General features: G+C 42.0%; 2 protein-coding genes across 6 annotated transcripts in view; one reads left to right on the top strand and one right to left on the bottom strand.

The window, feature by feature from the left end:
- C16H12orf43 (chromosome 16 C12orf43 homolog) overlaps positions 1–8,693 on the bottom strand; it is an 11,961-nt gene extending 3,268 nt beyond the window's left edge. Inside the window, exons 1-3 of one of the 3 annotated variants that reach the window (XM_044989984.1) lie at positions 8,018–8,693; positions 7,388–7,533; positions 340–385 (exon numbers count right to left, since the gene is read on the bottom strand). In XM_044989984.1, coding sequence (XP_044845919.1) covers positions 340–385; positions 7,388–7,397 — 56 coding nt within the window. In that variant the 5' untranslated portion in view covers positions 7,398–7,533; positions 8,018–8,693. Of the gene's footprint in view, positions 1–339; positions 386–2,223; positions 2,664–7,387; positions 7,534–8,017 lie in introns of those variants that run through there. The other 2 variants (XM_044989985.1, XM_044989983.1) reach the window with 2 other exon arrangements.
- RNF185 (ring finger protein 185) lies at positions 5,084–25,030 on the top strand. Of its 3 annotated transcripts, none has more exons than XM_044989986.1 (7): positions 5,084–5,238; positions 13,234–13,465; positions 15,302–15,320; positions 16,036–16,148; positions 16,712–16,766; positions 19,207–19,324; positions 21,482–25,030. In XM_044989986.1, the coding sequence occupies exons 2-7, from the start codon at positions 13,284–13,286 to the stop codon at positions 21,577–21,579; spliced, it is 585 nt and encodes a 194-aa protein (XP_044845921.1). In that variant the 5' UTR covers positions 5,084–5,238; positions 13,234–13,283; the 3' UTR covers positions 21,580–25,030. The 3 variants fall into 3 exon arrangements, with proteins under 3 accessions (XP_044845921.1, XP_044845924.1, XP_044845922.1); XM_044989989.1 differs by lacking the exon at positions 5,084–5,238 and adding an exon at positions 8,745–8,894; XM_044989987.1 differs by lacking the exon at positions 5,084–5,238 and adding an exon at positions 10,657–10,947.

Raw genomic sequence — 25,030 nt, 5'->3', positions numbered from 1 at the left:
ATGTGCTGCTGTTCACTCCAAACCTGCCCCTGGAGAGAAGACTTTATTAAAAGTTGCCAGGTTGATAGGCTTGGAGACTATGCTTAAAAAGAAAAATATTGAGAATGAAGACAGAAGAATGTGGACTCTGTTGCAAGGCTTCTAAACCAAGGATTGCTTTCCCCATTGATCAGGGGAAATATTTGGTCACTTAGTATTCAACTATAGACAAAAGACAATGTCTTATAATGGGAAGGATCAGGTAACCTTAACTACTGTATAGGCAGCACAAGTTTTGCCTATAATCACTGTTTCATTTTTCTTCACGCAAACAGCACTCTGAAATCCAGAAAAAAATACCTGAGACTTGGCTGAACTGGTTGTAACTTGTTCTTCCCAAAGCAACCTGACAAAACAAAGCAAAGGCAGATTAGAAATCTCCAAGACTAAAACACCTTTAATCCTAATTCCACTGTAGATGATTTTACAGGGTAAAAGTAATTTTTGCAAGATAGAATAGAGGTTGCATTCAAAGGAGGATACGGTTATGATTTGAAACATTCTTCAAGCAAACTCCACATCAAGTGACTAACTCCACTTGCTAAGATAGTGCAACATGAGTTTAATATTGGACCCAACATCTACTGGAGGAAAGTATCCAACTCTGGCATATATCCAACTCTGATATATCTTTTCTATTTCTATTATGATCCTAAATAGAAGGCAAGCCAAGTCCTTCCTTGAAAGTACCATATTTCACATACTCTATGACAGAGAGCCCCACAGAGACAAACTTTGAAGTTTGAATTCTGGAGCTTGACAGAAAAGCTGCCAAATTCCTAGAAGTAGGGTGAGGTACAGATGAAGGTCACTGGCAGGGTGAAGGCACAAGATAGAGTAGATCTGAAGCTTTCTGGCTATTTAGCTACTGATTAAATTACCCAGAAATTCTGTTTGGATTGAGTAGCTGGATACTATGTCTGGTTTAAGTAGGAAACATCCACGTTTTAAGCCTTCTTTATGATTAAACAGCAGAGACAATAACATTATCCAGTGTTTAATATGAGGCAAGGTTGTTTTTGTTTGTTTGTTTGTTTGGGGGGTTTTTAAACAGGGGTGTTTAGGGACCCATCCAAATTGTGGAGAACTATTACAAGATTCACTCTGCAGCAGAGAGGGAGCCAAGATACATATTCCCAAATCATGTTACTGTCCTAAACAGTTAAAGCTTTAGTATGGTCCAGGAACATGGATGGATGCAGTCTACATTGCAGGACTAAACAACGTTTTAACCATAACAAGGCAATACTGTATTAAAACCCTGTCTACAAAGCAGTAGCTATCACAGTTTAGACAGGATCTTAGAAGTCCTCAGATTTTCTGCTCTCTCAGCATCCAAGCAAGCAGACTTTGGACAGCATGCAAGACAGTCGTTGCACTTATCCAAAAAAAAAAAAAAAAAAAACAGTGGTAGGACAGCCTGGGGAGTAAGGAGCCAGCATAGCAAAAATATGTTTCTTATGTATATTAATTCTCCAGATTTAATTCAAAATATGATCCATAACTCAACTGTGTGATTTACACCAAGGGTCAGGCACAGTGAAGAAAGGCAGACAAGACACCAGACATGATTCATGATGCTAGAGAACCCTCAGTCCTCCCAATTCTTTCTTTCTGAGATTAATTATTTCAGACTTATTGTAAAGGCTGTTTTTAAGAAGTGTTTTCTTACTGAGAGTGCAGGTTAACATGAGATTTAATATGACACTTTTAAATTTTTTAACATAACCTATCCCTGTTTGAGTCACGTCAGAGTTCATCATTAGATTAGTTCCTAAACCAACTGTACTCTAGACACGATCATAATTAAACATAAAGCTGCTCAGGAGGAACTGCCTTTGAGAGGCCACACTTTTGGCGGGCAGGGGCTTGCACCCACCTACTGACCCATACGCCCCTCCAGCACCCAAAATCCAGGACCAGCCACCTCGCCTGCTTTGGGGTCTGGTTGCTCTTGCTGAGATGTGGGCCAGTCACAGGCCCGGCTGCTGGCCAGGGAGGCAGGAACGGAATTGGGGTGTGACAGCCTAGGGCACCCCCCTGACCAGGTGAGACCAGCCCCGGCTTCCTCGGGTGCCGCGCCCACGCATGGGATGGGAGGGGAGGGGAGGGGAGGGGCCTGCCCTCGGTCGCGCCTGCCGTCGCCAAACCAAAGGACCCCAGCGTCACCCCCAGCTGCCCTACCGCTGCCGGGCTCCGGCGGAACCACCGCCGACCGCTGCCCAGCCGGGTCCCAGGCGGCCTCGCGAAACCGCTCCAAGTCCTCCGCGCTGCTGCTGCTGCTCTCCGAGTCCGAAACATTCGCGCCACGGCCACCCGGGATCGCGGCCATCTTGGAAACCGCATAGCATCCTGGGACTTGTAGTCCAGGCCACAGTGACAGGGGGCCGAGAGCCCTCTGCTGAGCCCATGCGTTTGCAAGTTCCTGCTCTGGCGGGGAGACCCCATGACCCTCGCCTCTCCCTCAGGTGGACAGGGTGAGGGAGTGGAGAGCAGCACTTCCTCAGCAGGGCTGGTTTGGGGGGCCATGGTTGTATCTCCCTCTGCAGTGATCCCTTCTGAAAGATCATTTAGCCGAAAGGGACAATATGAAGATTTATGTCAGTGTTTCTCAACCTTTCAGGTTGACAACCCCTTATCCAAAGTAAAAACAATTCATTAGCTGATTACATTTACTATAAGAGTGAAAAATGTATCAATGACAAGCCTATATATTTGTGTATGTGTTTTGAGAAGTTGACGGAGAATACTTGACCTTGAAAGGCACAGGTGTGCAGGGACTGCAGGGATGAAATTTTCTTTGCTTTAGATTGTAATGGAAATGTTCAGCATCTCGCTACCAGCCTTGTTGCCTTTTGTGAAGTCCCTGGGGATCACAAGCCACTGGGTGAAAAACATTGATTTATGGCATTCAAAACCAAGGTGCTGATGATGTACAGTCATCCACAGCACTCTGATATCACAGAGGGAGCAGAAAGTGTCTGCTAGGATCCATCTCATATGATAATCTTTCCTGCATTGTTAAGTGGAAGGAAGTTACCTCTCAAAAGCAGATGGGAAGAGGGTCACAAGGTGCACAAGAATCCAGAAAAACATGGACAAAAAGTCAGGTAGGCAGTATCTACTCTGTATCAAGGGGGGTGAAACACATTGGTACTGTAGTGTAAAATAAATCTGCATTGTCACTGACAGTTGTATAACTGTTCTGTGCATACAGATGAGACAGTCTCCAAGGATCTCAAATAGGCTGATATAATTTACTAGCAAACTCAAAACCGGGTTAAAAAAAAACAACACAAAAGGAACTGCACTGCCCTACACTTTTAAAATCAGGTGGCATAAGGAATACATAATCTGCAATATCCCTGACTGGAGGTAAAAGGTTGATGGTTCAGTACAGACATTGAGATATGAGGGTATGAAGTTCATAAAGTGGCTATCTTCGGGTGTGGAGTATAATTAGTGGATATGATGATGAGGATGGATTGACCCTCATTTGGTGAGTTTTAATGTTCAGGGAGTTTATGGTTCCAGTTCATATGATCCAACGGATAAAGCCTCTTGGTCCCTTTCTCGTAGTCGAAGAACAACGTCACTCTTGTCTCATGCCTCCTGGTACTGTTGGTGGCCAGTGATGTGCTCGATGTAGATGCCCCTGGACCACTGGATGGTGTCTGAGACCATAAGGCGCCGCATGAGCTGTGCATAGCGTCGACCGATCCTGCAGGTCCGCAGCACATGCTTGTTGCAGGGGTCCCAGGTTCCCAGGGCTCCAACGATCAGGGTGTCTATCTACACCTCGTAGCCCTTCACTCTCAGGGTGTCGGCCAGGGGGGCGTACTTTTCCAGCTTATGAGCTTGGGCTTCTGGAAATGCCAGGGTCCTGTTCTCAAAGGAGACTGTGACGTCGACGAGGATGATATTTTTTTGGGCCTCGGTGACGACAACATCAGGTCGTAGCTGGCTGTCAGTACCAGGGATGGTGCAGTTCACAGAGATCTCCCCCAGGCGTGGTGCGAAGGCTTTTACGGGGCGGTTCTGGATGGCGTTGTGGCACAGCTGCCAGGCTCTGGAGTGGGGTTTCCAGCTGCACAGGACGTGGGGCAGGGTCTCGTTGGAGTAGCCGCACTTCCTGCAACGCTTGTCTTGGTTCCCGTGGCAGAGGGCTCCGTTGAGTGGGGTGCAGTTGTGTCAGGCACGGTGGATGAACCACCAGTCAGCGAAACAGGTGAAGCCGCCCCCAGTGTTGTCATCAGACCTGATCTGCGGCACCCAGACTCCCAGCTCCTGGAGCTCCTCGCATCACTTCCCCAGGCAACGCGTGGCGTTGCGAGTGCAGGACCACAGTGAAGCAATGTCGCACCCGTCCCATCCGAATTCCCCATCCAGGGAGCTGCCCAGGAAGGTGGCGATGTCTTGGTTGGAGGTACTACACACATCTTCATCATAACTGTTTGTTGTTAGTTGATACACTTGCATACAAGTGGAAATTCCAGCATGGCTGCTTGTTTATAGCTTTGCTGTGGATCTTGCAGTAGACATCTGCTACTGGTGTTGACTTCTTGGCTCTTAGGGCCTCTGCTTTCCCAGGCTGAAGCCATAGGTAGTTCATGGTCTGTTTAAAAACAATAAGGCCACAGGGGATGGGGGGTTGGAGGGACACTACCACTATGGCTTAAACCATCTCCTCTGTCTCTGTATGTAGACCAGTGCAGAAGCTGCACTCTTCTCCCACACCCTTGTGTGTGGAATCCAGACACTGAAGCGTGCTGCGGTGGTCTAGTTCCCTTAAGTTTAGTAGAAACAATACCATTGTTTGGTGTTTAACCTTAAGTTAACCCCCTGCTCCACTGCCCTAGGAACCAATGTGTGTGGAACCAGCCTCCACTCCCCCCTCATACTCCTCCCTCCCGCGTGTGGAAGCTGGACTCCTTTCGCCCCGCGGGATCGACGTGCCCCAGCCCTTAGGGCGTACGAGAGTTGCCCCCGGCCCCTCCGGCCTCCCTGGCAGGCGGAACCTGATGCCGCGGCCCCACGTGCCGGTCGAGAGGCTGGTCCCGGACAATGCGGGCGGGGCTGGGTTTCCGGGGGATCAGGTGACAGCGGCGGCCCAGGGAGGAGAAGCCGGAGCGGGGATTGGAGCCAGCTGGGAGTCCGAGTCTCGGGGTTGTTGTGGGGGTCGCGGCACCTGCTGCTCAGGTGAGCACCAGGGGGACGGGCCGGAGACCGCCGGGGGCGGCTTCGAGGCCCTGCCTGGGGTTGCGGGCGGGCCTGAGGCCTGGGACGGGAAGCGGGCTGAGGAGGGGGTCGGTGGGGTGGGGCTGGGGACTTGGGCGGGGCTGGGCTGTCGGGTGGGTGTGTTGGGCATCCTGTCAAGTTAGCAGTAGGGGGTCGGGAGCGGAAAGGAGAAGCCGAAACCCCTGGCTCCTCAGGCAGGCGCCTCTCGCTCTTAGTTTGCCCGTCTGTGCGGGAGGGCGAACAGGTGGTGTGCAAGGGGGTGTCTCCTCACTGATCCACTGAATTTACATCGGTTTACATTTAGTTTTTATTACCTCAGACCATTAACTGGGTAACTCATAAGTCTGTATCCCCAAAAAGAACAGGAGTACTTGTGGCACCTAGCTAATTTCTTCGAAGAAGTGAGCTGTAGCCCACAAAAGCTTAAGCTGAAATAAATTTGTTAGTCTCTAAGGTGCCACAAGTACTCCTGTTCTTTTTTTGGAAATCACAGTTTGTTAATGCTTACTCTCCCAAACTAGCACATGGCACAGGGTGTCCCTGTATCTGGCTTGATTCAGGTGGGAAATAACCACTCTCCTCCTCCCTGTGTGGCTCTTTGTAAAATGTTATTTGGTAAACTGTCGCTTGTCCCAGTTGCATTTTTTCTGTAACACTGACTGTGTTAAGCGACAAAGAGTCCTGTGGCACCTTATAGACTAACAGAAGTATCGGAGCATGAGCTTTCGTGGGTGAATACCCACTTTGTCAGACGCATGACTGACTGTGTTGTATTAATCTCTCTATTTGTCTTACATTCCATCCTTTGATTTTCTTGTCCAAAATAGTTTAAGATTATATCAAAATAGACTGAGATCACTCTTGTATTTTCTTTAGTGAATTATAGAATAGCAGATTTTAGGTTTACATGTAACAGTGGGACTTTGATTTTTACTTTTGCATCTGAGGAAGATGGTACTGCTCAATGGTTGGCGCTGGAGTCCAATAGCAAGGAGACTTGGATTCTATTCTCCTTTTTGCTTCTGGGTTCCTGTGTGTCTGCAGGGAAATGATTATTTGGTTTCCCCATCTGTAAAAATTGGGATAATTTACACGCCTTTGTAAAGTGCTTTGGCCTCTTAACATTATTTGTCGCTCTCTACATTTAGATTTTTTTTTTCTCCCCAGGGACCTAAAATGTTTCATAAGTGTCCATCAAAGATGTGACTATTTATAAATAGATTCATATTTTGGTTTTAGTTATCTTCAAATGTAGTAACTTCTGATATATTTTAATTGCCCTCTGGGATTGCTTTATATGCTTTAAACCACATAAAAACAATTGAGTCTTTTTTTATTTTGTTAATTTCAAATAAAACCTCCCCTGGCAACCTATAAAGTTCTAAGTAGTCCACATAGTACATTTATGACCAATTTAATCCTATAAAATACATTACATCATCTAATATCATCTGAATATTTTTCTGGCATTATCTAACTGATTATATCAGTTTTCTTTATCCCTTAGATTTGCCATGGTTTAAAAAAGAAGTGTGGTTCATAGGCTTCATTCCAAGTTCTGTTTGAGTCTGTTATCTGTTTAATGGATGGGAGAGAGCATAAAACAGAACAAAGCTATCTTTGTCTTTTACATGCTTGGTGTTCACAATAATTTTTTATACTAACAAAGTACCTTGCATTTGTATAGCACATTTCCTCTCAATGGATTCCAAATCACTTTTTAAATTTAGGCCTCAATCCTGCATTCTAATTCTCTAGCACAGATCTGTGAAGCGTCCCACTGAATTAAATGTGTCTCTGAATTGCTGCATGGGTCCCTGATAGTAGATTAATGTGCAAGATGGTGTTTTAAATTGATGTTCAGCCTATATATATATATGTAGGGACCACTTCATCTAACACTGAAAGGGATATACAGCACAGCAACATAAAAACCACAAAAGGAGAATAGAACATGCATGACTGATTATCTAAAGAGTGAGTCGAAACATAACCTATCAGGAGATGGGGGAAGGGAATAAAGAGGCAACTAGGTAAATGTATGTTTAATAATTAACAGTTTTACTTCAGCAGGAATGTACATGCTGTGAATGTCAGGAAATAAACTTACTGTTTTTCATGGGGCTGTCAGCAAACGTCAGCTCTTGCAGAAAAAGTGACCTGTGACCATATGTCAGGTACACTTAAAGTTCAGAGAAGTCTCATATCGTAAGTTTCAGATTTGTGTTTTGTTTTATGTCTGAGGGTTTTCCAAACCTAGTGTTGAGAGAGAGATTTTCTTGAAACTTTTATAATATTAATGAAAACTGATCATTTTATAATTTGGATTGCCATGTTTGCAACAAAAACATTGTAATATTGTGCTAGTACATCAGAAGAAAGTGAACCCAAAATTTTCATTGCCCAAGCAGAGGGAAATTTAGAACTTGAACAAAACCGAATCTGTCATGAGAAGCAAACTAGACTTGAAAAATTCTTTTAATTTTAGTAATCTCTTCAGTAATGTAACACTGTGACACGTAAGTAAAACGAGCAAAGAAACTTATTTTTCTGTTCAGGTTTTTTAACCTGACAGTGGTCCTTTAAATCTAATATTTAAGATATACAGCAAAGAGAAATAATTAAAAATGTTAATATGTAGTCAGTGACCTAGAGCCCAATTAGAAAGCAGTTATTCTTAATATTTATGAAATAACTAACATTATAAAGCAAACACTTCTAAACATTTTATATACCCTACAAATATGATTTATAACTTAGGTGACATTATCTTCTGATGCTTTCTATCCTGCACTCTGAATTCTTGTCCATCTGTGCTCTTTGTCATTGAGATTTTTGGATGCTTTAATTTAAAATGTCATGATCTCTTTTTTTATTGTGAAGTTCCTCGTAGTTTTCAGAGGCAAATTGCTGTATCTCTGGAAAATCTCTAATTTCTCTTAGATCCACACACTTGGTCTCTTTCACAGGCTGATGCTCCAGCCCTGCGTTTCCTGGTGCATAGTTCCCCCACTTCTCTACTCCAGTCTGTCTTTAAAATATATTTCCTAAATATTTTGTGGGTATCTTCTCCTCAGTTGCTTTTTGCAGGCACAAGATGAACACATAAACCTCACCAGTCTCCCACGCTATTATTTCCTCCTCAGTCTCTCAGACCATCTGTTCTGTCAACTGCCATGGAACTTTCAGGCCCCAGAGTGCCATCTGCTTCTTAAAGCCCTCTTTCTCCTCATGTATTCATTTGCTCTTTCAACCAGACTGGCTCCAGAAAAGCCTGGATAACGGAAAGGGAGGCATGTTATATCCCTTCTCATATATCTTCTCCTCCCTCCCTTTTTGTTTATTTAAGGACATCTGCATGAAAAGATGTTCCTTTTTTCTTAACAGTTCATCTGTTCCTGCTGTTTGTTCCCCATGTCAAGTAGGAATACACTGTGATATCAGTCATTTCCACAGCAACCAGTTGTGATATCACAGAGGATGATGATTTCAAATGGGGGAATAAACAGCAGGAACAGATGGACACTTAAGAAACAAATACTTTGTTTTCATGGAAATGTCTTGGTAACAAAGAACAAGGGAAGAAAAGTGGAAAATCTTTGAAAACTTGCCATGAGGTCAGAACTAACTCTTGCACCTTCTTCCTTCCTTCAGTTTCTTTAATGGTCCTGGCATTTGTGAGTTGGGCCTTGAAGAGCTGGTCAAAGGACAAAGGTTTAGTAAACCTAGATTGGGGTCGGCAACCTTTCAGAAGTGGTGTGCCGAATCTTGATTTATTCACTCTAATTTAAGGTTTTGTGTGCCAGTAATACATTTTAACATTTTAGAAGGTCTCTTTGTAGAAGTCTATAATATATAACTAAACTATTGTTGTACGTAAAGTAAATAAAGTTTCTAAAATGTTTAAGAAGCTTCATTTAAAATTAAATTAAAATGCAACGCCGCCCCCCTCCCCCCCAACCGGTGGCCAGGACCCAGGCAGTATGAGTACCACTGAAAATCAGCTTGCATGCCGCCTTCGGCATCTGTGCCATAGGTTGCCTACCTCTGACCTAGATTATTACCATTGTACACCCAGTTCTTTCTCCCCACTTTTAATAAATACTTTTGTGTTTAATTTAACCTGAAAGCAACAGTGGCTCCTGAGGTGCTTATGGTGTCTCCTCTATCTGAGCCCTGAATCGAATACAAAAAGGGTCTGGCCTGTTTTATCTGATTTTCTTAAGTGTACTTCTCTGCCTAGCATTTCTTTTAACAAGCTCAGGTGGTTGACTGAAGGTGGTATCATCTTGGAATTTACTCTCAGACTTATGAATCTGTTCTAGTTAGGACATAAGTGATCCAGTTATTATGGATTGAGCAAATGTGCTGCTTACTCTCTGGCTCTCAAATCTTGTCTCACTTTAATTTCAAATGTATAAATAATAATGTTTGTACAATACCATAGGAGTCTGCATGGTGCTTTACAGATAAATATAAGATTGTCCCTTCCTGCTCCAAAGAGTTTATTACAAACTAGGTTAAATAAGACACCTTGTGCCTCAGTGAGAGATTACAACAGACAAGTGGGTGAATGAGACAGTCTTGCACAGTACATGCTCATAAGGTTACTTGTTATTGTCTTAGCTTATTAATTATGTTTGTAATCTTATTATTTTTTAATTGATGAATTCCTAATGGAGGATTAGGTCTGAAAGAGGGTATAGAGAAGAGACTTGGAGGAGGTGCAGTTACAGGGTCAGGAAGGTCTTTCTTTCCAGGAGTATAGGTCAGCATTGGAGAAAGTACAAAGGCTTTTGTGGGAGAAAAGCTGAACTGGGTCACCTGACAGCTTAAGTGGGGTGAAGGAAGATATTGGCAGAAACAGAACTAATTACACCTTTTTGTGTATCTGGTTTCTCTCTTGCATTATGACCAAATCTGCTTTAAAAAGAACATTAAATCCAGATCTGAAAATTCATGCTATGGATCCCAAAATCTGTAGGGGTAAATCCTTCCCCCATCTCTCCTCCTACTAAAATATTAAACCAATATTTAAAGCAGAATACCACATGAGCGAATCCTGGTACTTTAAACATTAACTTCTTTCTTCAGTTTTGGATTTTTTTTGTTATTGGGGTTCATTTAAACATTCATTATCTGAGCAAGATAAGCTAATGCTGCTAAAGATTCTGGCAGAAAGGATGCATGAGAACAGTGAAAATAGTTTTTTAATGTGTAGTTTGGGAATTGGTAACGTTTCCACCTGTCCTGTACTAAAGCATTTTTTTTTAAAATAACAATGGCAAACTGCCTTGCTGATGAGGGTAAATGAAGCCATGCTGTGAAATGCTGGGAGTCAGCAGTGCTGAGAGGCAGTGTGCATTAAGGCACAGTAGTTGTGAATGCTGAGCTGTCCTTCTGGGACCCCAGGCAAAATGATGTAACTGAGTGAAAAAGCTCTGTAGAAATAAATCTCTTCTCCTTCCCCATTTGTTCTATTGTGGTGTCATTGATGCAATACTTTAATTGGGCTCAGGCTTGACACTTTTTTAGTCCTGCAGTAGAATTGCATTGTATGAAAAGAACTCTGCGATAAAAGCTGGAGATACTGAAGTTTTGTTTTACAGCTCTGTATGTGTGCTTCAGCATTACTCGGGAAGCTGAGGTGACCTTTTTAGTACTTGTGGGGTAAGTTTATGCAGTCAGTAGTTTATGAAAGGTTCTAGTTGCCCTTTCCAAATAATTAATTTCTGTGTACTTGTGAAAGTTTTAGACAATCATCTGTTTCTTTGATTTATAGTATCTTATGATTTATAGACTTTCAGCATCTTGGTATCTGAGCTCCTTATTTTTTTAATTGTTTTTTCTTGGTTAATTGTGACTGACTCAGCAGGTATAGATTTGTTCTTGATTACTAGATTAAAAATCAGAGTAGACATCTGGTATTTGTATTGGATAATAAAAGTATATCTCTATTCCTTGGGATGTACATGTCTTGTACCCATGCTGCCTCCATTCTGTAAAGTGCTTCGGGATTCGCATGTCATGGAAATCCCATACTAAGGTTTATGATAGTTATGTTTTAGCAGAAAGAAATAAAAAGAGAGAGAATCCTGTTGAGTAGACATAGATGATATGTGCTGCACAGGTAACATATTAACATGAGTCAAGAGCATGTGAGCTGTACAAATAACTGGGATGTTCAGTCCTCAGTATACTGGGTGCTTCTGCAACATAATTGCTAGAAATGTTCACTGTTCACTTCCACCCACGGCCATGACAGCAGTGAGAGGGAAGGGTGGATAAGAAACAAGAATGTTTTAAAATAAATATATTGGAATTTTTCAATTTAAACTAAATTACATGTATTTTTTAAAAATATATATTAGGTAAATTTGAAATTGACAATCTAAGGCCTAAACTTGTTGTTATATAGTTAAATAATTTTAAATTAAATACAAAAAATATTAAGCAGTATATGTTTGCTGCTGAGTTTCAAAGAAAGTTAGACTCACTGAACTGTTGTAAGCATCTGGAACCCAAATTTGTTGAAGTGCTAAACCAGATTTTGAGAGCAGATAGCCTCTTCTGCAGGTGCAAGAGAGTAACAGAGTAACTTTTTAAATTTTAGTTTATTCAGCTAGTTCAGTTCAATAGCTAGTTCAGTCAAAGTTAAGAAGGAAAAAGCAGGAAAATTTGTCTTCCTCTCCCAATCTAGGAATAAAAATCAGGTATAAGATGATGAGATCTACTGGTTCTAAAATCTTGAATGACATGGTGACCAGAAACACTCATTTCCGTTCACTAACTACAGATAATGGTTCCTTTGTTTAATACATCATCTAGTTTAAAATGCAAAACATTATTGATACACTTTTTTTTCTTATGTATCCGATACATTTAAGGTAGTTCTATTTAAAACCAAAATTTAAAATGCTGTTTTTGTTTGTGCATTTTAAGTAAATTCCACTCAACCTCCAAAAGGAGCTTGACACAAATCACAAGTTAAAAAAACAAAAAACTTATCTAGTAAATAAGAAAAACCCCATTTACCATTTTTCTAACATAATCAAAATGTAAAAATTAAGAATCTCCATAAATGTAAATTAAACTGTATAATTGCTTAAATAAATGTGTATAGATATATTGTATCCCATGGTTAGCAAAAAGAAGTACCAAATTTAGTACAAAGGCTGTATTCAGTTGCAAGTCAACATGTTTTAATTTTTACCAACCAATGAGAATCAGCCTGTCTTGAGAAAAATAACTAAAAAATACCAATGTGAAACACATCTAAAATTGATGATTTAAATCAATCCACCCTGGTGCGAGGATCACTTCCATCCACCTTCTTTTCCTGGGCTCCTGGTAACCTGAACTAATGGATGTAAAAAAAAAAAATCCTAGGATCATTGAATGACCCGTATGTTCAATCTGAGAATGTGGGGTGGGGATTAAAAAGACCTCTTTAGTTTTCTTGTAAACCTCACTGAATTCTAGAAGAAAGGTGTGACTTGGTCTCCTGACATGGTCCTTTCTTAAACTCCTTTTCAGGCTGTGCTCAGACATTTGTGCCCTGTACTGAATTTTGGGAAGAGCACATATGACTAAATGTACATGTATCAACAATACACTTTGCAAAGAGTAACTGCTCTTTGGTAACATTTGCAAGAAGAAGGGGGTGGGAAACCTGTCTTCATTTTCAGCCTTGGGGTTTAATGTGCTAGTCAGTCAGTGCACCCAGAATTTTAAAATGTAGGTGATATCAACAGCTAGGTCATATGACAGATATTCAAGACAGCTTAACTTCTAAAAAAGACTCCTCTTGGCTGCCATAAAATTGAGATGTTGGAATCTGGGATCCAAATGGTCCTTGGGCAAGTAATCTGAATATTTTTTTCTTCTTTCAGTTTCAAATAGGACAATAATGTAACAGTGTAATGCAACTGGAATTTCTTTTTCTCTGTCTCATAGGATTCCAGTTGGAAGATTTTACTGACCTTGGATCTGATTAATTCCTGAGGATGGCAAGTAAAGGGCCCACAGCATCTACATCCACTGAAAACTCCAGCACTGGAGGGACCAGTGGTAGCAGCAGTAGTAATGGTGCTGGGGACAATACTAATCAGGACAGCACTTTTGAATGCAACATCTGTTTAGACACTGCCAAGGATGCGGTTATCAGCCTGTGTGGGCACCTCTTCTGGTCAGTATTCTGCTTTCCTTAGGTAGGCCAGAATATGGGTCTGGGACAAATACACTTTTATCATCCAGGAGCTGAGGATATAACAAGGTTAAATGTCAGATGAAAAGTCCAGCTTTGCAATCTTAAAATGTGAATGGGATTATGGACTTGGAATTGAATGCTGTAAGCAGAAATTAGCTAACTTACTGTTCTGCCCCCAGATCCATTTTTCTGTTAAATATGTAGTTACTCCAGGCTAGTGTTGGTCTTCTTAAGTTTAGCTTTTGGTAGCCCTCTGGATTGTTGTGCTAAAAACTGAATTGCACAGCCTTGATTGATATAATTTGTCAGAGCAATATTATTCTCATTCATGCCTTCTGGCTTGGCACACATCCACTGTTTGGGTCTAAATTCCTCTGTAACTCCCATACCTGGAACTGCTTTGCATCTTGTCCTTGAAGCAGGCTCTGGAGTCCAAATTAGGAATTTTTAGGCAAATCGCACCCTCACCACAGGCCTCTTTTCACTGCTAGTGCTGGCAGAAATGTTGTAGAGAGCCCATTTTTGTTGTGAAGTTATTTTTCTTTCCCTATACCATCATGGCAGTGGCACTAGCTCTTCAGGTCCACCGTCTGTCCAATGTGAGCAGATGTCCCATAAACACAGTGAAAATGTTATGCCTCCCATGTGTCTTGTCTGGGTTTGAGCATTGAAGTAGATTGCCCTGCTTTTCCACAATACTTCAGTGGGCTGCAACGGTATCTATTGCCTCAAATGTTACTGTTTTGGTGTAGTTGAAAGATGGAATGATACAGGAAATAACCCTCTTTCCCCATTTTTTTTTCTTAATGCAACAGTTAGCAAGGGTTGACATTGCAAATTGTGTGGCGTTTTAAACACTATGGATTAAATTCAGGTCTCAGTTAAACCTGTGTGGTTGCGTGGGTGTAAGCAAGTAGAATTTGGTTTCTGGTGTCAACATATCAGCTGTAGGTGCTTGTTATCTGGCTTTTTTTTTTTTTTACAATGAAACCTTCTTGTGATCACAACTTTTTGATTAAACCACCTAAGTGGGGTGACTTTACACCAGGATTGAAGGTCCAGTCTTTCGGTGGACAATCTGCATATTGTTTATACCACTTGGAGAGCAGTTGATTGCAGTGTCTTTTGATAAGTAGTCTTATCTTGTGTCCTGTTTTTGTTTGATTTTGACTTTTTTAAAGTTGCCACAAGGACTTTAATTGAAGTAAAGTGTCTTAAAGGGGAAATTAGAATAACCCTACTCTGTTCCTCATACTGCATGCCCATTTTAGAATTAACAGCGTGATGCATAATGTACGTTTCTCCATATCTCTCCCAATATTTTAGCCATGTGATTCTTAAGATCCTAACGTCATTCAGCTGGCATCTTTCTAATTTGCATCTTTGCCTAGGACATGAGCTCATGGGATCAGTGAGCAGAATCTGTGCAAAAAGGCCTAGAAGGATGAATTTAAGCCTATGTGTATGCCTTTTGTGCTGATATCTAAGGCGGTGGAACTTCTAGATGGTGAGAGTACAGGGACCAAGAGTTGTGATGTAGTTTCTGTCCATTTGGCAACCTAGTGTCAGATTGAAAAACTGGAAGGGCCAGAGGAGGTTTGACTTTGGCTGTACTTTCAGAAGTTCAGTTTGTTCTAATGCAAAGTTATGGTACTGACATTGCTGATTCTTTAACCTTCTGCTGTCCCTTAGGTGTGCTGTCCCCAATATACTCTCTATATTTTCCAAATCTCAGTGTAAGTTACTAACTACATTTTTTTTTTAACCTTTTTCTCTTTCTGTCCTGTTATCAAATCACCCTGGGAATACCAACAGTTGGCCTTGTTTACACCAGGTAAGATCGTTTTCTTTTTACTTTGTCTTTCATCAGCTCCTATTACACAATAACCCCCTCAGTCCTCTAGGGTATTCTGTCAGAAGCTGCAATATCCCCTTCTCTTTCTAAGCACACTTCCTTCTCTCCAGGGCAACCAGAATGCACTAATGAAACTTAACATGCAATAATTTGCAATCCACTTTTCCAGAGGAAGAGAAGTATAAGCCCAAAGTCCCTTTTTTTTCAGGGTCTTAATCACTAAAATATTTAGTGATTCAGGGAGGAGAGTTTACATATGGCAGACGAGAGGGCTTAGTATGTAGATTAAAAACTTGAAGCACTTTTCTTGCCACGTTTACTATTACACCCCTACTCTGTGTATGTTGGAATCATAGAAACAAGAGCTGAGACAAGACTAGTCCTTCCTTCCCCAGGCCAGTGCGGGGTTGTTTCTGCAGTGTCATTTTCAGAGTTTTCCCAGCCCAATTACAAATGTACACTTCAGCAGATGTGATATAGCAGTTTATTATACTAAACTACAGCAAGTACTGCCCAAATCTGAGGCCCTTTGGCGTTTCCAAAGGGTAAGGAGTTTGCCTCCTTGTTTTTCAGAATAGCTGTAGAATTCTATTTGGCTGGCTTTTGTGTGGCTGTGTGAGATATATTTGCATGTTGTTATTGTTCCATTGTTCTCATGGTGACTTATTTATTTTGTTTTATTTTTCTCTTGTAGTGGTTAGAGACCAGGCCAAACAGGCAGGTGTGTCCAGTATGTAAAGCAGGAATCAGTCGAGATAAAGTTATTCCTCTGTATGGAAGGGGTAGTACTGGGCAGCAGGACCCCAGGTAAGGAATCCAAATGCAGCCACTTCTTTGTGGAAACGACAAACCTAATTATTATACAGTTGATGTGTCAGATAAGAGATGGTCAAAACTTAGGGGAGGTGATATGTCTGCCAAATACATCCTGGCTCTCCCAGGACCTGGATTCCCACACCCTGTTTCTTGCTTATCTGTGGAAATCTATTTTAACTGAATTGAACACTAATTACTAACTGAAGATGACACATTGTGCAAAATATTACCTGACTAGGACAACTTGGACAGGACATTCATTGGGCTGATCACAGTTTTTAAGCTCCCTTGATTGTGAAATGTAACAAGGGTGTTGTTTCACAGAAATGTAGAATCTCAATTTTGTGGATTTGGAACTGGAGGTTCAACTAACTGGTGGGCCTGCTGGCTCCTGCTAGTGAGCTAACTACACACAAGTCTGCTGCAAGAATTCAGTGGTCTCTGGACATCTGTGAAAGAGCAATTAATGTTTGTTCTATTTTACTGGCCAGGGCAGGAAACTAATATTACACCATAGATTGCTACGTTTATACTAACTCTGCTGTCTTTTCCAGAGAAAAAACTCCACCACGACCACAGGGACAGAGACCTGAACCAGAGAACAGAGGGGTAAGTAAAACACAAGTTAAAGTGGAAAGATTGGATTAGGATTTGGGGAGGAGGGAGACCAACTGTGAAGATCCTTTTATATTGCCTATTGTACATCTCTTGGTACCTGATGTTGTGTTGTGGATGCCTGCATTCCTCAGCATTTTATAGCACGAGTTAACTTTACTTAAACTTTACAATTAAAGCATACAGTATGGTGTTGCTGGGGATGTTATCTTTTATAGTCAGAACGTGCTCCCTACGCTTAAGTGGTGCAGTGCTTCTGAAAATGGTGCTGGACATATCTCTTCTTTTTGTCAAATGAGAGGTGTCTTGGAAATGTACACTGTGTGTGCTTCTGTCACTGTATGCCAAAGGTCCCCAAAGTGTGGGGCACACCCCCTGAAGGGGCCGTGGAGGAATGTCCTGGGGGCGCAACGAGGTCCAGGCCAGCCTCCGTGGAGGGTGGAGAGGGAGTGCCATCCAGCCCTTCCACACCCCCAGCTCTGCTCCTGTGTCTGGCCCCAGCCTCAGCGCAGCTCTGCTGATGGCCCCATGCCAGCTCCCAGCCTCGCCACTAGCTGTGGCTCCATTCTCAGCCCGGAGCCGAGGCTGGGGGCAAGCCTGGGAGTGGAGCCATATCTTGCTGCAGGCCCAGCTACCAGCCTACACCACACCCTGGCTGGGGCCCCAGCCTTGGCCCTTTACCCTATCTGTGTTCCTTCCTCACCCTCCCCGCCCCCCGGAGCTGCAGCCGTGCTCCCAGTTCCAAGGGTGTGTGGACAGGAGTAAGGGGGGGCATGATCCTCAAAAGTTGTGGGACCATTGCTGTGTGCTGATATCCACTTCACTATAGAACATTACTTTACCATGTATATATATACTCCAAATGGAGTGGGGTACGTTTATGCAAACAGCATCCCAGGTACAGTGAATATAAATAGTAGGCTGTACATGGGGAACAGTTATCAGGATAGATCAGAGTTTCCTAGGACAGTAAGAAATAAGCGTGACCTGATGAAACACTTGCATATTTCCATGTAATTCAGCTTCAAGTCTCCAGAGAGCACTCATATATCTCATTGCCTCAAACAAACAGCCCTGCTGGGTATGACCAAGGAACATTTCTACATTGAATAAATGGGAGCTCAGTAGTTCTCTGTCCGCGGAGCGTTGCCTTCTTATTAAATCAGCTGCTGCATCTTGGTATAACCTTTTAGCAAGTGCTGCCATTAATTGGAGGAATCTGGCATAAAGACATTGCAGCAGTGGTGCTGCTTCTCCAGTTTCTGAAACTGAAGGAGCTGCCATGCAAAGAAGCATTGCTGCATCTGACCCCTTTTGTAGGGAGTTGATGACAAGACAACTGTCAACGTAGACAGAAGAGTCAGAATCTTTACTAATCAAATCAAGGGGTTAGTCCATAAACTCTAGGTCTAAGAATTATGTCACTGGGATCAGTTCTGTGTACACTCAAAGCTGGACAGCTAGAAACTAGGGTATTCTCCAGAACTGATACCATTGGTATAATTCTGAGACAAGAAGGCAATCTTCTTTGGATTGGTGGAGTCTAGCACTAGGGTAATTGTTTGCTCTCCCACAGCCATTCCTTACAGTATCATTGTTTTGTTTCATACTACACCTCCTTGGGAGCCAAAAAATCTTACCGCGTTATAGGTGAAACCGTGTTATATTGAACTTGCTTTGATCCACCGGAGTGCGCAGCCCCCTCCTCCCCCCCCGGAGCACTGCTTTACTGCGTTATATCCAAATTCGTGTTATATCGGGTGGCATTATATCGAGGTAGCGGTGTAGTTGTTTCCTAAACATTGCACCCATTTTAAGGATTTGGATGTTCCTTGATTCAGGAGTTTCATCTTTCTGCTTGGCTAGACTAACTCTGCAATTTTGCTTTGGACCCTCTACAGTCAGTCAGTGATGTTGGATCATAAAGCAACCCTTCCTTCCCTCCTACATCACAGAATGTTGTATATAACCTATTGTAGGCTCCTTGGGGCAAGAACTCTTCCTCCTCCTCCTCCCCATAAAGCGTCCTATGGTGCTGTAGGAACACAATTTTAAAGTGACTGTGCACAGCACTTGACATATATCCCGAGGAGCAATGTTGGGTAATTTTTCATGTTACTTTGGTTTTAGATTGCTGGATAGCAAATATTGACTCATAATTAAAGCTTTTTAAAAAAACAGTGAGTGATATCCAATGATATAAATTATGATGCATTGTCAGATATCTGGTGAGAGAATTACAAAAACATTTAGCATTTGCTAACTTGTAGCCCTCAAACATGAGCTGCAGTGAAGTGTGGGACCATACAGGCACAAACTGAAAACTGCCAGACATTTAGCCTAAAGGAGTCCATTGACATGGAATATTTGGCTTTACTCTGTCTTGCAGTATAAATGACAGTATGTTTCACTTCCATTTTTTTCTTCTCTGCAGGGATTCCAGGGCTTTGGGTTTGGAGATGGTGGCTTCCAAATGTCATTTGGAATTGGGGCATTTCCCTTTGGTATATTTGCCACAGCATTCAACATAAATGATGGGCGGCCTCCACCAGGTATTATGCATCTCACCTTCTGGGAAAATCCCACAGGAGAATAAATTTCATATAGATTAATTTGTATCTTTCAAGCAAAGAACCTGCTAAATCACTAACTTGTCTGTATGCCCAAGTAAACCAGTGAAACAACATGTAGGGAAACACCCTTTTGAGCACACAGTGTTGGTGCACTGTAGAGCTAATCATTTAAGGGTGAACAACAAAGGGAAAACCTTTGCTGTGTCTTTATTATATAAAATACATTTTAAAGGTGTTTTTCTGATGGTTTTACATTAGAAAATACCAGCTTATGACTTCTCTCTGCTTTGCTGAAGGGCTTTTTGGAGGATTGAAGAACTGGAGAGCAAAAGTGACATTGTAGGTTAAACAGGTTTTAACAAAAAATGTTTTAAAACAGTCCGATTGAACATTCCTTCCGCTCAGGTGAGAACTGGGAAAGCCCCTTCAGTGATCTGAGTGCTTCCATTCCAGTCCTCCAAAAGATTCTCCAGGAAAGCCAGAGAAGTTGAGACCTGAATTTCTAGCATTTTTAAAAAGAAGGAAAACTCCCACGTACACAAAATATGATAACTTTTTTGGGATGAAAAAAGGTTATCGGTCTTTATGTACCATAAAGAAGAAGAAAAAGCAAGAACACTACTTCCTTTGCTTTGCAGTTCATCTTCAAGATGATCACCTATGTGCTACAACAAATAACTTCCTGGTGAATTAATTTCAGTGCTGTCAATTGAGTAAAACCAGTTGGGTTACTTTAGTACAGTGGCCTCATTCTGAGGATTGCCAAACAGCCTGTAAAGCTGAAGGGTTTGGCAGTCCCTCTGCACAGTACTCAAACTGCAAGAGTCTGCCTGTTTTGGGCAGAAAATCTACAGCCCAAGATTTCCAGGGCTGCCTATGATAAATCTTTTAGCCAATAGTCTGCCATACTGTTTATAGATTAAAGGAGCCCCAGTCCATGTATTTCATTTGGAATAATGAGAGAAAACTGAACTGGATTCTTAAGCTCTTGAAAGGGCTGCTAAATTGTATACCCCTTGGAATCTTCATTTCGGCCGTTAGTTGTGCCTTGCTTTGTACTATCTGCGTAAGCGTGTGTCCATTTGGAGCTAGAGACTGTGTGGATTTGTGCTGGTTTGGGTTAAATAAGTACATAAGAACGGCCTTACTGGGTCAGACCAATGGTCCTTCTAGCCCAGTAGCCTATCTTCTGACGGTGACCAATATCAGCTGCTTCAGAGAGAATGAACAGAACAGGAAATCAAGTGATCCATCCCTTGTTATCCACTCCCAGCTTCTGGAAATTAATGATTATCAGTAATCCTTTTTTAAATCTGTTGTTCATCTACAGGCTCAGTATTTAGTTTTCAGCTCCTTTAAGCTTCCCACTAGTTTTATTGGTATAAGACTCCCCTTAAGATTTTCTGTCTGTTTATAACTTGCTTATTCTGAGGTAGCTTCCTCTTGTGGAGGACAAAGGCTGATGCAAAACTTTGTAGTGTAGAACAGTGGTCCCCAATGCGGTGCCTGTGGGTGCCATCGTGCCCGCTGGGGCCTCTATGTGCACCCGCATACTGACCGGCAGACAAGCATCTGCCGAAATGCCGCTGAAAAGAGGCATCATCAAGAGGCGTTGCCGCCAAAATGCCGCCGAAAAGCAGGGTCACCAAGAGGCATCGCCACTGAAATGCCGTTGATTTTCAGCGGCATTTTGGCAGCGACACCTCTTGACGTTGCCGCTTCTTGGCCGCATTTCAGCAGATGCTTGTCTGCTGGCCACGGTCCTTGGTGGCTCATCGTCCGGCGCCCGCCACCTGGAAAAGGTTGGGGACCACTGGTGTAGAAACACCTGGCTGAGATAGACTTACTTCAGCATTGTCTTTTGAAAATCTGTGGTGAGGACTGCAAGCTTGAGTAGGGTCACGTCCCCAGACCTAATCTTGCTTTGTGGATCTGACGTTTTGCATTCCTTCCTAATTCCCAGTGTGAGTGAGGCAGTCTGAATCATTCCTGTAACAGAGAAATTTTGCCAGTAGCAGTCTGTCAGCTGGTGGGTTCCTTGGTAATCTCTCTAGACTTGTGAATATGCTATGTGCAGTATATACTACATCTTGAAGAAGAGGGAAGAACTGAACTGTTTTACTTCCTGTTTTTCAGCTGTTCCAGGGACTCCCCAGTATGTGGATGAGCAGTTCCTATCCCGTCTCTTCCTGTTTGTGGCTCTGGTGATCATGTTCTGGCTGTTGATTGCATAACTGCTCTATACCCTGTATATTCCTGGTCATCAGGGTCTCTGAACTAGCTAAAAACTGCTCCCCCATCCTACTTTAAACCTTTTGGTGTCTGGTTCCATTGCTAATCACAGGTTCCAGGAATCAGTGGTGCCACAACATATTGAGGAATCTCGCATGTTGCACCAGAACCTTGGAATTAAATAACAGTTAAAAAGCATGTCTTACCTCAGCTATGTCTCATACCGCTGGTATCCAGATACAACCATGGACCTAGCTTTGAGCTTCACTCTCAAAGGGAGCGTTGCTTTGAAATCCTGTGCCAATCAGCTAGGCCAAGTTTATGTGGAAGACACTGGTACTGAAGGAGAGTGGGCGGGTGAGAAAAGGAACCTACTGCATTGTTCATCAGTATCACGTGTGTAACATCCATGATGGGAAAGAAATGCATCAACTGAAGTTCCAGAACATTCTTTAATCTTTTTATATCAAAGTCCAGTTCTTGCCAGGAAATATCTTGCGGCACTAATAAGACTTCTTTGGGATGGCATCTGCCTGAAAATGGAATCAGCTTTGGAGACCGGTGTTCTATACCTGCTGTTACTCACCAGAGTTGTGAAAAGCCAATGGCACTTGAATGGCTGTAACTGGAGGGATTAAGAAACTTCAGCCTAAAATGGTAAAATAATATTAATTTTCTGGAGCTAGACTCTTGAAAATTCTCTCATCATGGGGTTGGGTAGGGTTGTTGGACAGTAGAGTACCTCTCTGGCCACATGCAGTGCCGTTCCTCAGTGACAAAGCAGTGTTTGTTTTTCTTGGGTTTGTGCAGCTGGTTTTGGCTTTACTCATGGATAGTACCTTCATAACTCTATTGCTGTAGCTGCACTCACTCCTTCTTCCAAAGTTGTGAGACTTCCAGGATTATTGTGTACTCTGAATAAAATCATTTTACAGATCTGAGATCATCTTGTTTGTGGGGAGAGGCCACAATGGGGATTTATTAAGTGAGTTGAAGTTAACTTTTCAAACACATTTATTTTGGCAAAAAATGAAATCTAAACTTGCCTAGCAGGTGCCACTGTAGGGAATAGTGTAAGACCATTGCCTGTATGGTAGTGCCCAGCTGCTTCCAGCCTATAAGGAATAGCTGTAGTGCACAAGCTGCTGCAGGTTTACCAAAGATAATAATTTGAAGGACAGGAGATTACAAATATTTTTGTGCCTGGAGGAGGATGTTGCAGAAGTTGTGCCCACAACTCTGAAAGCTTTTATGGAATTCTGTTAGGTATAAAGCTTTAAAAAGTGTTTCTGATTGATTCTCTGGATCCACAGTACCTGAAATATGAGGGATTTTTTACCTCTGTTTGACTTTCTTCTAATTCTAACTGGACACTTTCAAAAGGATTCTCTTCTGTCTTTATTTTGAGATGCTGTTTCTTTGACTCAGATCACTAATAGTCAGAGACTCACCTTCTGTAGAGAGGAATTTTGTGACTTCCTGGGCAATAAATCATGATATTTGACACAACAAATCAATATATAGAAACTCACGGACTTGCTTCAGGAGCTAGGCTTTTTCTCATGTACAAGGATGAAGTGCCTGGGCACGACAACCATGAGCAGTAGCAATGACACTTACTTGCCTAAACACAAACTGTACATCCATCTGTAGCATGATGGTGTGGGAGGAACAGGTAGGAGTTTTGTTTGCCTGCTCCAAAAGTCTCCTCAGCAAGCAGGATTTTGCAAAGCTGGCTTCTGCAATAGTTGACCTCATCTATCATATACCAAGATGCAAGATCTGGTTGAGTATAGGTAGTTCAAGTGCTGCTTGAACAGTACAGGCACTTTGGGAGCTTCATCCCTTCTGATTGGCTTCTGTAGTGCATATTTTGGAAATTAAGTGCATTTTTATCATCAACTGGCCATATTATGAAGCTTTTTCACTGCCTTGATGTTTTATTGAGAGGCAGCTCCACCTGCTGGTGAAAAGGGAACGTTCATCTGCTAATGTAAAAGGGATTTTATTTCCTTCCCTTCTACCATTATTCTGAGAAACTGCTATGCCAGGAAAGAGAGTGTGTTCTTCCAGAAGTAATCTGGTATGAAGATTATTTCTTCAAAGCTTTTATCCTTTGAAGATGACAGTGAGAGAGTCAGCTGTAACATGAACAAAAGAGGTATTAAACCAGACTTAACAAACATTTTTTTGTTTTAAAATATAAAATTTTAAGCTTATTTTGCCAGTTACTCTTGAGACGCTGAAGGGATGAAGACTGAAGTGGCTGCAATGACAGAATTTAGAGTCATTAGTTTCCTGGCAATCCAAGAATGAGATAGTTTAAGTGTTAATGCTTCTGATTTTCTTAGTGTGCATTTTGTATTGTATCATTTTTCCCTCCCTTGTATTCAGACTGCACATGGTCTGCAGTTAGAGAAAGATGGCACATACAGTGCAACCCTTTACTGTTCACTAATTTTCACTGTTGTGAAAGTGATTTAGAATAAAAAATGGTTTTACATTGACCTCAGCCTATGTGGATTCCTTTTGGGTAAGGAAGTGCAGTGCTCTTGCCTTGTGCTACTTGGATTTTCACTGTAGGAGGCATTACTGTGAACACAGTAGCAGAAAAAATATTTTATATCTATATTATTGTGGAAAGTGTTAGCAGTATCAGGGCTGCTGTTGGTACACCTGCTCTGTAGGAGGCATGTCCATGATGTATTCTTCACTTAAAGAAGTAACCAGTTGTTGCTGTCTTCTGATAAATGACAATGAAACTGTTTTTGAGGGTGCCGGAGACTAGACTTAAAGGGATATCCTCTGTACCTACTGATCCTTTCACATAGAGTACGTTCCTTGGAGCTGAAGGTGCTACCTGTATTAGCATATAGGCCAGCTATTTCTAGTCTAAACAGACCATCTGTGAGATTGAACTATGCCTCTTTTGACAGAGAAAGTAAAAAAGCAGGCATCTCTTTTTCACTACTTATGTCTTTAAAAAAAAATGACTAACATTTTTTTAAATCAGGAAACTATCTTGTATATGGGGGTGAATCTGCTCAAGAGTGGGGACTCATGAATGGCCTTTTCACACTTCTGCCTGGACTCAATCTCTCCCATCCTTTAATGTCATTTACATAGTTGAAAAAGTTTCACCGCCACTAGCAGTCTTGAGATTTCAGAGGAAGACCAAAAAAACCCCAAAAAACGGCACGATAAAAGCCTGAATTGGGGAGGGGTTGAGCGGAGTAAAAACTGCTATTGTACACTGTAAAGCAGTGGTTCTCAAACTTTTTTTTTTTTTTCACGGACCACTTGAAAATTGCTGGGGATCTCAGTGGACCAAAATGTTGTTTGTATGATTAGCTATCTGTTGTAAATCGCTTTGGATAAAAGCGGTATATATAAAACAACTTAATAATTAACTTATTTTGTTTTACAAATAAAAGCACACAACTCATATTTTAA

This window comes from Mauremys mutica, chromosome 16, assembly GCF_020497125.1.
Source record: "Mauremys mutica isolate MM-2020 ecotype Southern chromosome 16, ASM2049712v1, whole genome shotgun sequence".
NCBI classification, from domain to species: Eukaryota; Metazoa; Chordata; order Testudines; family Geoemydidae; genus Mauremys; species Mauremys mutica.
This window is presented reverse-complemented; position numbering and strand designations above follow the sequence as displayed.